Raw genomic sequence first — 12,696 nt, 5'->3', positions numbered from 1 at the left:
ACGGTCCGTGTGGGGGGCAGCCATAGCGGCTGCATGACGTCACAAGCAGCCGCTGTGAGCCGGGCAGCAACGAGTATCTCCCAGCCAGCACGCAAAAGCTGCGCTGGCCGGGAGCTACTCTTGAAGTACAAAAGCATCACCGCTGTGCGATGCTTTTGTACTTCAGCGACGGGGCAGGGACTGACATGCGGGGCGGGCTAGCCCTGTGCCGGGCGTCCCCCCACATGTCAGTGTGCCTGATCGTAGCTGTGCTACATTTAGCACAGCTACGATCAACTCGGAATGACCTCCCTATATACTTTAAGTAAGTCTTAATAACTATATAATAACTCCACATATCCCGCAATTCCATTGTCACGTCTTCTCTGAACATTGCCTATGAGCTACTGCCCCATTACCACCCGGTTACGCCCCTTTACTGTAGCTGCAAGTGGCGATGCGAATGATTTGTGTACAATTCAACATCACCGTACTCGTGTGCACTCTGCTAAGGAGCATGGACAGGGCAATAACATGCAGCACTGCATCAGCACAACAGTGTCTGCTGAGCAAAGAGTACGGTGAGTGGTCAGTGGGTCACCATGCCCTATCTCCGGCAATCACTGGATCCGGAAAGTAATGAAGTGTAGAGACACTTGGATAGGATGGAAGGGATGGTGGGGACCTGCACGTGAAACTCCAGCCTCAGCTTTCATCATGTGTTCGTGTGTGTGTGTGTGTGTATATATATATATATATACACACACACACACACACACACACACACACACACACACACACACACAGTATATATATATATATATATATATATATATATATTTTTATTTCCAAGGACAGCGGCATTCTGACGAAAGTTTATATTAAACTGAAACGTTAACCTGCTTCAAGGTGTTTTGTCGCCTCTATTTACTGATCCGTACTGCAAGTCCCTTAGAGTGCCGCTATCCTTGGAAATATATGTGTTGTCTGCTGCCAGCAGAACTGTGAAGGCACCGGGGCAGTTTCCACCTAGATCCGGAGTGCCAGCTACTTGATATATATATATATATATATATATATATATATATATATAAAACATGCAGCATATGACCTCTCATCTCCAGATGCTGTGGGGCTGATTCGGAAGTCAGACGCAGCAGCATCTGTTTGCATTTTTTTTCTGCGACTGTATGCTAAATACTAGTATTAGCCCTTCACAAAGGTACATCCTTGGGTTTGAATGTACCAGGACTGAGGCCCCTACATTATGTGTCTTTCGATGCAGTAATCCTGCTTGGTGTGTCTATAGACGTTACCATCGGACATATCATAGAAACTTGCCTCCTGCTAGGTGCAGAATCTCCGTCGCAGTATGGCCTCTATTGTAAGCGATTAAGCGCCTGAGTTTGCAACCAGTTCTGCGACATGTCCGCGGCACCTTTCATACCACACCCATAAGACTGTGCAAATCTCTGTGCGTCTGAATAGCCACCTCCCAGTCACCACCCAGGAACGCCCCAATGCATTTACAACATGTTTCTGAGACCGTGAGTCTCAATCAATCCAGCAGCTCTGGGCCCTGATTCAGAAGTGGCTGCATACCTCCCAACTTTCTAAAATCAGGGTGCGCGGCATTGCAGCTAGGGTGTGTGGCCTCACGGGAAGTGCCGTGATTGCAGACCACACCTCCATTTTTTTCTGCTGTGGGGGCATGACCAGAGCTCTGTGAGCTGATGGCATATCCCCTGTCCCTCTCTCTGGGTGAATAAACACTGTGTGCATGCATACAGCAGATATTCACCGCTGCTCTCCTAAGCTGAGCAGCAGGTGGGAGAGGGTTTCCCAACTGCCCCCCACCCCCACCCCGGGACACTGCGGCCCGCAGGTGGGACAGCGGCACAATCCTAGAAAAACAGTCGCCAAAATCAGGACAGTTGGGATTTATGGGCTGGAGTAGCTATCAGCAGCAATAGCACTAATATGGTAATGCAATAGCAGGCATCACGCCTCCTGCTTTATTACATATCTGAGCTGCTTCCTAGGGCGCAGTATCGGATCATCTCCAATACCATCGGCCAGCTGCATGACCCATGGGGTCACACAATCAGGCTGCCACAGGAACTAATAAGAGGCCAGGAAATCTCCTTCCTCTGGCTGAGATCCTGGCCCCATCCCTCCCCTGCAATTGCGGTAAAACATCTCTATTTTGATAAACAGAGAACGTTGTTGCCCCCTCCCCGCTACAAATGACATCAGACTGCCAATCACTTACAGTCTAATGCTGTTCTGCGTCCGCCTCTGCAGACCCATATAGAGCAGTACGGGTCTGGCACATGCACAAAGTACCAAACCTCTTTGTGCTATGCGCCGCAGGTCTGTTGGGACCTAAATAAGGCCCCCTGTGCGCACACACCATGGACGCATGCGCTTTACTACGTTTTAGCGAGCTAATAACCATTGACCATTTGTGTGAATATTAGCACTGCATCCAGCTCAGAATCAGGCCCTATATAAGCACTACCTCCAGTGGCCAAGCACAATAACATTTCTTACAAGGGCCCTCATTCCGAATTGATCGCTCGCTAGCTATTTTTTGCAGAGCAGCGATCAGATAGTCGCTGCCCACGGGGGAGTGTGTTTTCGTTTTGCAAGGTTGCGATCGCATGTGCAGCCGAGCGGGACAAAAAAGTTTTTTGCAGTTTCTGAGTAGCTCTGGACTTACTCAGCCCTTTGCGATCATTTCAGCCTGTCCGGTCCCGGAATTGACGTCAGACACCCGCCCTGCATACGCTTGGACACTCCTGCGTTTTCCCTACCACTCCCAGAAAATGGTCAGTTGACACCCATAAACGCCCTCTTCCTGTCCATCTCCTTGCGGTCGGGTTGTGCAAATGGATTTGTCGCTAGAAGCATTGCACAGCAACGATGCTGTTTGTACCCGTACGATGCGCGTGCGCATTGCGGTGCATACGCATGCGCAGTAGTAACCTGATCGCTGCGCTGCGAAAAACGGCAGCGAGCGATCAACTCGGAATGAGGGCCAATGACTGGAAGACAGCAGAAGATGTAGTAAGCAAAACAAGCAGGAAAAGACATTTCTGAAACTGCAAAGCTAGAAGCCATGGATTGGTTTTGTGAAGTTGCGCACAACGGGGGCACTGATAACTAAATGCAGGTTAGCTGCGACTCTTTTTATGTTGACATATAAAAACGAGATTTTGATTTACAAGACGAAGAGGAGAGAGGTGACATTTACAGTTCTTCTGTAAATGATTGGTCTTTACACATTCTCAGAGATGTTGTTGACCAGGTCTCGGGTTATATTCTCAGTGGGATGTGTTTTACACCTTCCATACACAATTCTAGGTGCATTTCTACCAATGTAATCCTAACATTCAAATACAGGACAGTGACACATAATAAGTCCTGTCCAAGCATCTTCTTACTGTATGCACATAATTCATTTAAGTAACAAATGAGGCTGCAATATACTGTACTATATATTTCATAGAAATTCGGAAATGTTTTAATTAATGCCAAGTGCTGTCCTACATTATGAAAAGGCTGGAGGTTATTTCATTTTTCCACTATATGCAATCTCATAACTTGTTTCACAAAGTAAACAGACACATAAGCAATTGTGCTTGTGTTATGATTGTAACAATTAAAAATGCAACAAGGCACTAGATAAAACGAAACATTCATGTTTCAAACTGTGAGGAGTATATTTACAAATGGTCGATTTTGGGTGATTTTGCATTAAATTTTGCATTTAGAGATTTACTAAAGGAAAAATGGAATGTAAAATCGAATATAAAACCAAATCCCACTCAAAATCGAATATCAACAAAACATCTGTACTTTCAGTCAGACAAACATACTGTAGGATCCCCTAATTTACTAATATTCAAATTAAAAATAAAACACAAAATAGAACTACAAATCCCCAAAATAACAGACAGGCAATTTTAGCTTCTAAACAAAATAAATATTATAGTTCTGAGCTGTTAAAAAGACTGAGGTGCATGTAATGGCTGAATGAACATCCACAATCAGCTTTATATAGTAAATACAAATGTGCTTTATTGCTACAATGCTAAAAAGATCAAGCAATCGATTGCAACAACTGATAAATAAACCTGATTAATACAGCGTGGCCACTTGTGTGTGTTTTTTTGTATAAAGGGAGCAATGGTATCCAATGATGAAACTTCTCTATTCGTTTTCTGTAGATAGGGAGAAGTAAAAAAAATAGTACTTGTATACATAATAAAAGACGTTATAAAAGGGTGTAGTATGGTCTGCCGGCAGTCGGGCTCCCGGCGACCAGCGCCGGGAGCCCGACTGCCGGCATACCGACAGTGTGGAGAGCATAAATGAGCCCCTTGCGGGCTCGCTGTGCTCGCCACGCTGCGGGCACGGTGTCGCAAGCTATTTTATTCTCCCTCCAAGTGGACCCCCACGAGGGAGAAAAAGTGTCGGTATGTCGGCTGTCGGGATTCCGGCGCCGGTATACTGTGCGCCGGGATCCCGACAGTCGGCATACTGAAGACCACCAGTCATAAAAGCATGCTTTCTTTCAATTTCCATTATCCATCACGAATTAGTCTCTAGATATTTTATTTACTTTTCCCAAGTATCTGAAAAAGCCCCATGTGGAGCGAAACACGTTAAGGACAACTTGATCATCATCCATTTGCACCCTTCCGGGCTAGGAGACATTTGCACTTTAAAACTCAACCAGCAGGAGAACACTGCTTTGAAAACGGCTGCAATCGGCAGCGTGGCTGATGTGAAGTGCTGAGAGCCGGAGATAAACAGCCCGGAAGGAGACATGTGCTAGTAGGAGAGCACCACGCCGAGTACAGATGTGAACTGCAATACCGCAGGTGACAAAACAGAGTTGTAGTATGTATGTAGCCGTGGAAAACAGCTCATTGGTAAGCTCCCATAGCAACCATCTTTCCCTATGACAGAATGGATAGCAGGACCGACTGAGACATTAACTGGCTTACAGGTGGTATAATATAGATATAGTATAGTATAGATGGCTGTGCTAAACACTCAGGAGAAGTTAATAAAGTATCTAGAGACTAAATCACAGCGGCTGATGGAAATCTAAAGAAAGCCTGCTTTTATGACATTGGGCCTTATCTATCACTGAGGATGCAGATTACAGGTGATAAAATCAGCCAAACTTTCAATGCAATAATTGAGTACATAGCAATGTCGCTACAGCCGCTGCCTGGTACACCCCCCCATCGCGCACGACGAGACCAATAATTATACTTACCCGTCCAGGAGCCGTTGACCGTTGCTTCCAGGAGGCTGCCGGGGCCTGATCCTGCTGCTGTGCTGTGAGCCTCGATGCTGTAAAGTGAGCTGCCGCTTTGCAGCATCCCTTCAAACAGGGGTATTTCAGGACCATTTTCGATGCAGCAGAGTGACATCACATGCAGCTACTCTGAAAAAAAAATGGCCGCTGACCGCCTGACATCACAGCTATGGGTCAACCTTAGTTCCGATGCATCCGCAATTAATTTGCAGACGCATCGGGAGGTGGCCTTAGACATACAGGGCGGCCTTGCCCTGAACTGGGTGGCCCTCAGTATGTGCCGAGATGAACGCAGATCTGGCTGTGAATGCAGTGATCTACGTTCATCTCTGAATAACCCCCAGACTTCGTGTCCTAGGGGCCCGATTCAGACCTGGACTCAGCCGCGCAGTTGCTCGCAGTGGCCGCATCCAGGTGGTGTGCACACCGGCCATTGTGCGCTTGCGTGATCTTACACATTGCAGCCACATCCCTGAAAGATGCGGCTGCTATGTCATTGACAGGCACGGGGGCAGAGTTACAGCACTGTAGCGGTGGCGTCGGGAAAGCGGGGGTGGCTGCGTGACATCACAAGCAGCCGCTCCTAAAATGAAATGGCCGCTGCCTTCCTGACAGCGCAAGCCAGGCTGCGCGCCCAGGGGTCAACCTTAGATCTGATGCCTCCGCAATCTAATTGCGGGCACATCGTGGAGAGTACTCATACATGCTGGGCAGCCTTGCCCTGTGCAGAAATGAATGCAGATCTGGCTGTGTATGCAGCGATCGGCGTTCATCTCTGAATATTGTGTGTGATGACGCAGAACCCATTCTGCACATGCACAGAACAGGTCCTGCACAGATGACCCGCCACCAGAGAAGTGTGCAAACCAGAATTAGAGGAACCACAGCAGCTTCTTGCATGTGATGTTTGGACCAATGAGAATAAATGAGTTTTGTTTTTAGATTTTGTACTTGATTTTACAGGTGATTTTATAGGTGATTTTGAAATGGATATCCTAAACCTAAAACAAAATCACTAGTAAAAATCGAACAACATCAAATTTGATTTTGACATTGAATGCAAAATCGAATATTAGTAAATGTGGGATCTGATGAGTGAAAGAGAAGTTTGATTTGATTCAGTCTATCTACAGTACCTACCGACCAGTTAGGTACGAGACAGATAAATAGATAGTTACAGTATCTAATATCTATCTATCTATCTATCTATCTATCTATCTATCTATCTATCTATCTATCTATCTAAGACAGATAGATATATATATATATATATATATATATATATCAGCTAGATATAAGATATCTATCATTTCATATTTATCAAATCTTTTTACCTATCTACTGTAGCTCACATCTATATCTATCATCTAGATAAGATATGCTGTATATATAGATAGTTATCTTTCATCTATCATATAATATTGATATAGCTCATATTATCTATCTATCTATCTATCTATCTATCTATCTATCTATCTATCTATCTATCTATCTATCTCATATCAAGCTGATATTCATCTATTATCTAATATTTACCTAATATCTATCTATCTGGAATGTAGTTATGTGACAGGCAGCCAGGAGACCGCCAGTCACAATACCTTCCCCTACATTCCGAAGCCTCACAAACCCGACAGCCGACTAAAAGGAACCATTCCCGACACCCCATTAGTCCACAACACCTATAGAGTGGGAATAGAACGAGCGTCACAGAGATAAGGGGCTTCGTTGCACCTAACCCCCCCCCCCACCATGCACGCGCGCCAGCATTCTGCGGCCCGGGATTCCGGCGTCGGGAATGCTGTTCGCAAGATTTCCACCCGCTGGTAAAACATACCCAACCCATCTATCTCATACCTAGCTGATATCTATCTATCTATCTATCTATCTATCTATCTATCTATCTATCTATCTATCTATCTATCTATCTATCTACTGTATCCATCAGCTAGATGTGAGATAGATGACTACAGTAAATATCAGATAGATGACGGATAGATAGCTGTCATATCTATTTACATATCCAGCCCACATTTATCTATCTCATATATCTGTTTACATTATTTGTCTACAGTATTTCACATCTATCTATCTATCTATCTATCTATCTATCTATCTATCTATCTATCTATCTATCTATCTATCTATCTATCTATCTATCTCCAGCAGGACAGGAATCACATTTACAGGAGCAGAAAGGAATGCTACATGAATACGCATGAGGTTTCAATAAAACCCAGCTTTCCGTTCCTCTGGTCACCCACACCGAGAAGAGGAAGTTAAGCTGTTTGCTGACAAGTCTCTGGTGGTTTGGATGGACGCCTATTTTCTTGAAATTGTTGCCAAAACCTGACGGGAACAGAACAGATAATATATTGAGGGCGGTTATTTGAATGCAAATCAGGAGCCACAGATTGAGCATGTGTTCTGCCGTGGCTTCAGTCAGACCGCGTTTGTGGTGTTTTAATGACCAGTTATCGGCATTACAATGTAAGCGCTTCAGTACATGCTCTTATTTTGTGGTTACATTGTAACAGAACAAGGAACTGTCTAAGGTAATCAGGAAAACTGACTATGGCTTGATGTTTCTTAGAATAATAGACGAAGAAGCCATCCAAAGTGCAAATGGAGGAAAAAACATTGAATCTAAAAAGATTTCTCCATATAAAATTGTTGAAATGAATTTGTGTTGGACAATTGTAACTACTTTATAATACTATCTGATGTCTGAGTGTATGCATGATGTGTACCCATCGCCTACACAATGGAGACAGCCACTTATCTGCTGCATGAAGTCATGAGACGGCTGCTTAACAATGCAATAGCAAATAATGGCATCATTGCTTTATTTATAACGTGCTGATGAATTAAGTGGCTGCAGAAGTAAACCCACAACATCTACAATGTTTGCAGTGCTCAATAACCATTGAATATTGCCTCATCCAAGACCAATGGGTGTAGTATGGCTGACCGGCGGTCAGGAGACCGCCGGTCAGCTTACCGACGCCAGGATCCCGGCAGCATACCAACGCCGGGATCCCGGCGGGGAGGGGCGAGTGCAGTAAGCCCCTTGCGGGCTCGCTGCGCTCACCACGCTGTGGGCTCGGGGGTTCTATTCCCACTCTATGGGCGTCGTGGACAACCACGAGTGGAAATAGTCCCTGTGGTCGGCATGCCGACCATCGGGATAGTGAGGGGTCGGGATGGTGGAGGAGGTCATGTAACTGTCGGTCTCCCGACCGCCGGTCACATGAATACCACCCAAGTCCAATGTGTCCTGGTTCATGCTAATTCCCCGGCCATGCTGTTTAACTGCAACAGAATCTATAAAAATAATAAAGTTCCTTCTCCATAAAATCTCCTTTGTTACTTAGTACTATTTAAAATGCGCTACTGTTGAGAAACCCATTACAGGCTCATGGTCATGGAGGTTTATCGTGAAGGTGGTTCCATTCCAAGAGGTGCACTGTGCAAACGTGGAAATATCCTAGTTGATGACTTTGTCATATTCCCTCGGGAAGATCCCGGAAGTAGCGTCACATGGAGAGTCCGGGGCAGACAAATCAGGAAATAAGTCCACTACAAATCAAAATGTGTTTGGTATGTTATCCTGGTCATCGGGATGCCGGCGGTCATGTGACCCCGGCATCCCAACATTGAAGATCCTAACATCGGTGGGCTTAAGTATTTTTACCCCTACCCTAACCTTCCCGGGGTGGCAGCTAGGGCTAATCCTCAGTGGCAGGCGGCTAGGGCTACCCTTCCCCCACAGTGCCTAACCCTATCCCCTACCCCCCATGCCTAACCATAACCTCCCCTTCCCCTGGACCGTAACAGGGTCCAGGGGAATACTGTACTTACCATCGGAATGTAGGCTGTCGGTCTTCCAGCGACGGTCTCCCAAGTGGTGTCGGGATTCCGGCATCGGTCACATGACTGCCGGCATCCCGTGTATAGGGGTACTGAACGCATCCCATCAAAATTAAGTAATAACATATTATTAGGTAGAATATAAAACATTTTGGCCTAGCAAGACAGAGAACGCTAATGCCCAACACCTTGGGACTGCTGAAAGCACAGTACTATTCTGGATAATATTACATTCTCACCAAGAGCAAGAAAACCCACATTCCGACATATATTTATATCCCTTTTAAGATCAACAATAATAAGCTATACATAGAATAATTTATATATGCAAAACAGGGAAATAATTAACTTAAATAAGTGGAAATTCTGCTTCCTAGATTCATAAAACCAGTGTGAATAAAGTCGTTCTTTTATGACAGGTTCCTATATTAATTGCATTAATTTTAATTTGTGTCAGCATGGTATGAATTAAAGGAAAGAAATGACTATAGTAATTAGAGATGTGCGGCGGGCACTTTTCGTGTTTTGGTTTTGGATTTGGATCCCCGCTCGTGTTTTGGATCTGGATTGGTTTGGCCAAAACCGCCCTTTCGGGTTTTGGATGATTTTTAAAAAAAACCACAAAAACAGCTAAAATCACATAATTTGGGGGGAACTATGATCCCACTGTATTATTAACCTCAATAACATTCATTTCCAGTCTATTCTGAACACCTCACAATGGTGGTCATTCCGAGTTGTTCGCTCGCAAGCTGCTTTTAGCAGCTTTGCACACTCTAAGCTGCCGCCAACTGGGAGTGAATCTTAGCATAGTAAAATTGCGAACGAAAGATTAGCAGAATTGCGAATAGACAGTTCTTAGCAGTTTCTGAGTAGCTCCAGACTTACTCGGCAACTGCAATCAGTTCAGTCAGTTTCGTTCCTGGTTTGACGTCACAAACACTCCCAGCGTTCACCCAGACACTCCTCCGTTTCTTCTGACACTCCCGCGTTTTTCCCAGAAACGGCAGCGTTTTTTCACACACACCCATAAAACGGCAAGTTTCCGCCCAGTAACACCCACTTCCTGTTCAGATCACCAGAACGAAGAAAAAACCTCGTAATGCCGTGAGTAAAATACCTAACTGCATAGCAAATTTACTTGGCGCAGTCGCAGTGCGAACATTGCACATGCGCAATTAGCGGAAAATCGCTGCGATGCAAAGAAAAATACAGAGCGAACAACTCGGAATGACCACCAATATTGTTTTTAGGCCAAAAGGTTGCACCGAGGTCGCTGGATAACTAAGCTAAGCAACCCAAGTGTGCGGCACAAATAACTGGCCCATCTGGGAGTAGCACTGCAGTGTCAGACAGGATGGCACTTTTAAAAACTAGGCCCCAAAGAGCACATAATGCAAAGAAGAAAAAGAGGTGCAATGAGGTCGCTGGATGACTAAGCTAAGCGACACAAGTGGGTGGCACAAACACCTGGCCCAACTAGGAGTGGCACTGCAGTGTCAGACAGAACTAGGCCCCAAAAAGCACATAATGCAAAGAAAAAAAATAAGAATTTACTTACCGATAATTCTATTTCTCGTAGTCCGTAGTGGATGCTGGGGACTCCGTAAGGACCATGGGGGATAGCGGCTCCGCAGGAGACTGGGCACAAAAGTAAAGCTTTAGAACTACCTGGTGTGCACTGGCTCCTCCCCCTATGACCCTCCTCCAAGCCTCAGTTAGGATACTGTGCCCGGACGAGCGTACACAATAAGGAAGGATTTTGAATCCCGGGTAAGACTCATACCAGCCACACCAAATAACTTGTGATCTAAACCCAGTTAACAGCATGATAACAGAGGAGCCTCTAGAAAAGATGGCTCACTACAGCAATAACCCGATTTTTTGGTAACAATAACTATGTACCAGTATTGCAGACAATCCGCACTTGGGATGGGCGCCCAGCATCCACTACGGACTACGAGAAATAGAATTATCGGTAAGTAAATTCTTATTTTCTCTGACGTCCTAGTGGATGCTGGGGACTCCGTAAGGACCATGGGGATTATACCAAAGCTCCCAAACGGGCGGGAGAGTGCGGATGACTCTGCAGCACCAAATGAGAGAACTCCAGGTCCTCCTCAGCCAGGGTATCAAATTTGTAGAATTTTACAAACGTATTTGCTCCTGACCAAGTAGTTGCTCGGCAAAGTTGTAAAGCCGAGACCCCTCGGGCAGCCGCCCAAGATGAGCCCACCTTCCTTGTGGAATGGGCTTTTACAGATTTTGGCTGTGGCAGGCCTGCCACAGAATGTGCAAGCTGAATTGTACTACAAATCCAACGAGCAATAGTCTACTTAGAAGCAGGAGCACCCAGCTTGTTGGGTGCATACAGAATAAACAACGAGTCAGATTTTCTGACTCCAGCCGTCCTGGAAATCTATATTTCCAGGGCTCTAACAACGTCTAGCAACTTGGAGTCCTCCAAGTCCCTAGTAGCCGCAGGCACCACAATAGGTTGATTCAGGTGAAACGCTGAAAACCACCTTAGGGAGAAACTGAGGACGAGTCCTCAATTCCGCCCTGTCCGAATGGAAAATCAGATGAGGGCTTTTACAGGATAAAGCCGCCAATTCTGACACGCACCTGGCCCAGGCCAGGGCCAACAGCATGACCACTTTCCATGTGAGATATTTTAACTCCACATATTTAAGTGGTTCAAACCAATGTGACTTTTGGAACCCAAAAACTACATTTAGATCCCAAGGTGCCACTGGAGGCACAAAAGGAGGCTGTATATACAGTACCCCTTTTACAAACGTCTGAACTTCAGGGACTGAAGCTAGTTCTTTTTGGAAGAAAATTGACAGGGCCGAAATTTGAACCTTAATGGACCCCCATTTCAGGCCCATAGACACTCCTGTTTGCAGGAAATGTAGGAATCGACCTAGTTGAAAATTCCTCCGTCGGGGCTTTACTGGCCTCGCCCCACGCAACATATTTTCGCCAAATGCGGTGATAATGTTTTGCGGTTATATCTTTCCTGGCTTTGATCAGGATAGGAATGACTTCATCCGGAATGCCTTTCTCCTTCAGGATCCGGCATTCAACCGCCATGCCGTCAAACGCAGCCGCGGTAAGTCTTGGAACAGACAGGGTCCTTGCTGGAGCAGGTCCCTTCTTAGAGGTAGAGGCCACGGATCCTCCGTGAGCATCTCTTGAAGTTCCGGTTACCAAGTCCTTCTTGGCCAATCCGGAGCCACGAATATAGTGCTTACTCCTCTCCATCTTATAATTCTCAGTACCTTGGGTATGAGAGGCAGAGGAGGGAACACATACACTGACTGGTACACCCACTGTGTTACCCGAGCGTCTACAGCTATTGCCTGAGGGTCCCTTGACCTGGCGCAATACTTGTCGAGTTTTATAAACATGTGGAAGACTTCTGGGTGAAGTCCCCACTCTCCCGGGTGGAGGTCGTGTCTGCTGAGGAAGTCTGCTTCCCAGTTGTCCACTCCCGGAATGAATACTGC

The 12,696-nt window shown here is 45.7% G+C and overlaps 1 protein-coding gene across 1 annotated transcript in view; it reads right to left on the bottom strand.

Moving 5' to 3' along the window:
- The window catches only part of MALRD1 (MAM and LDL receptor class A domain containing 1), a 1,363,691-nt gene that overhangs the window by 94,103 nt on the left and 1,256,892 nt on the right, over positions 1-12,696 (bottom strand). The window contains exon 35 of the mRNA XM_063925153.1: positions 4,119-4,205. Within this exon, the coding sequence (XP_063781223.1) occupies positions 4,119-4,205 (87 nt within the window). The remainder of the gene's footprint in view (positions 1-4,118; positions 4,206-12,696) is intronic.

The sequence above is a fragment of the Pseudophryne corroboree genome, chromosome 5 (genome assembly GCF_028390025.1).
Source record: "Pseudophryne corroboree isolate aPseCor3 chromosome 5, aPseCor3.hap2, whole genome shotgun sequence".
Lineage (NCBI taxonomy): Eukaryota > Metazoa > Chordata > Amphibia > Anura > Myobatrachidae > Pseudophryne > Pseudophryne corroboree.
Note: the sequence above shows the minus strand (reverse complement) of the source record. Positions and strands in the feature narration are given on the sequence as shown.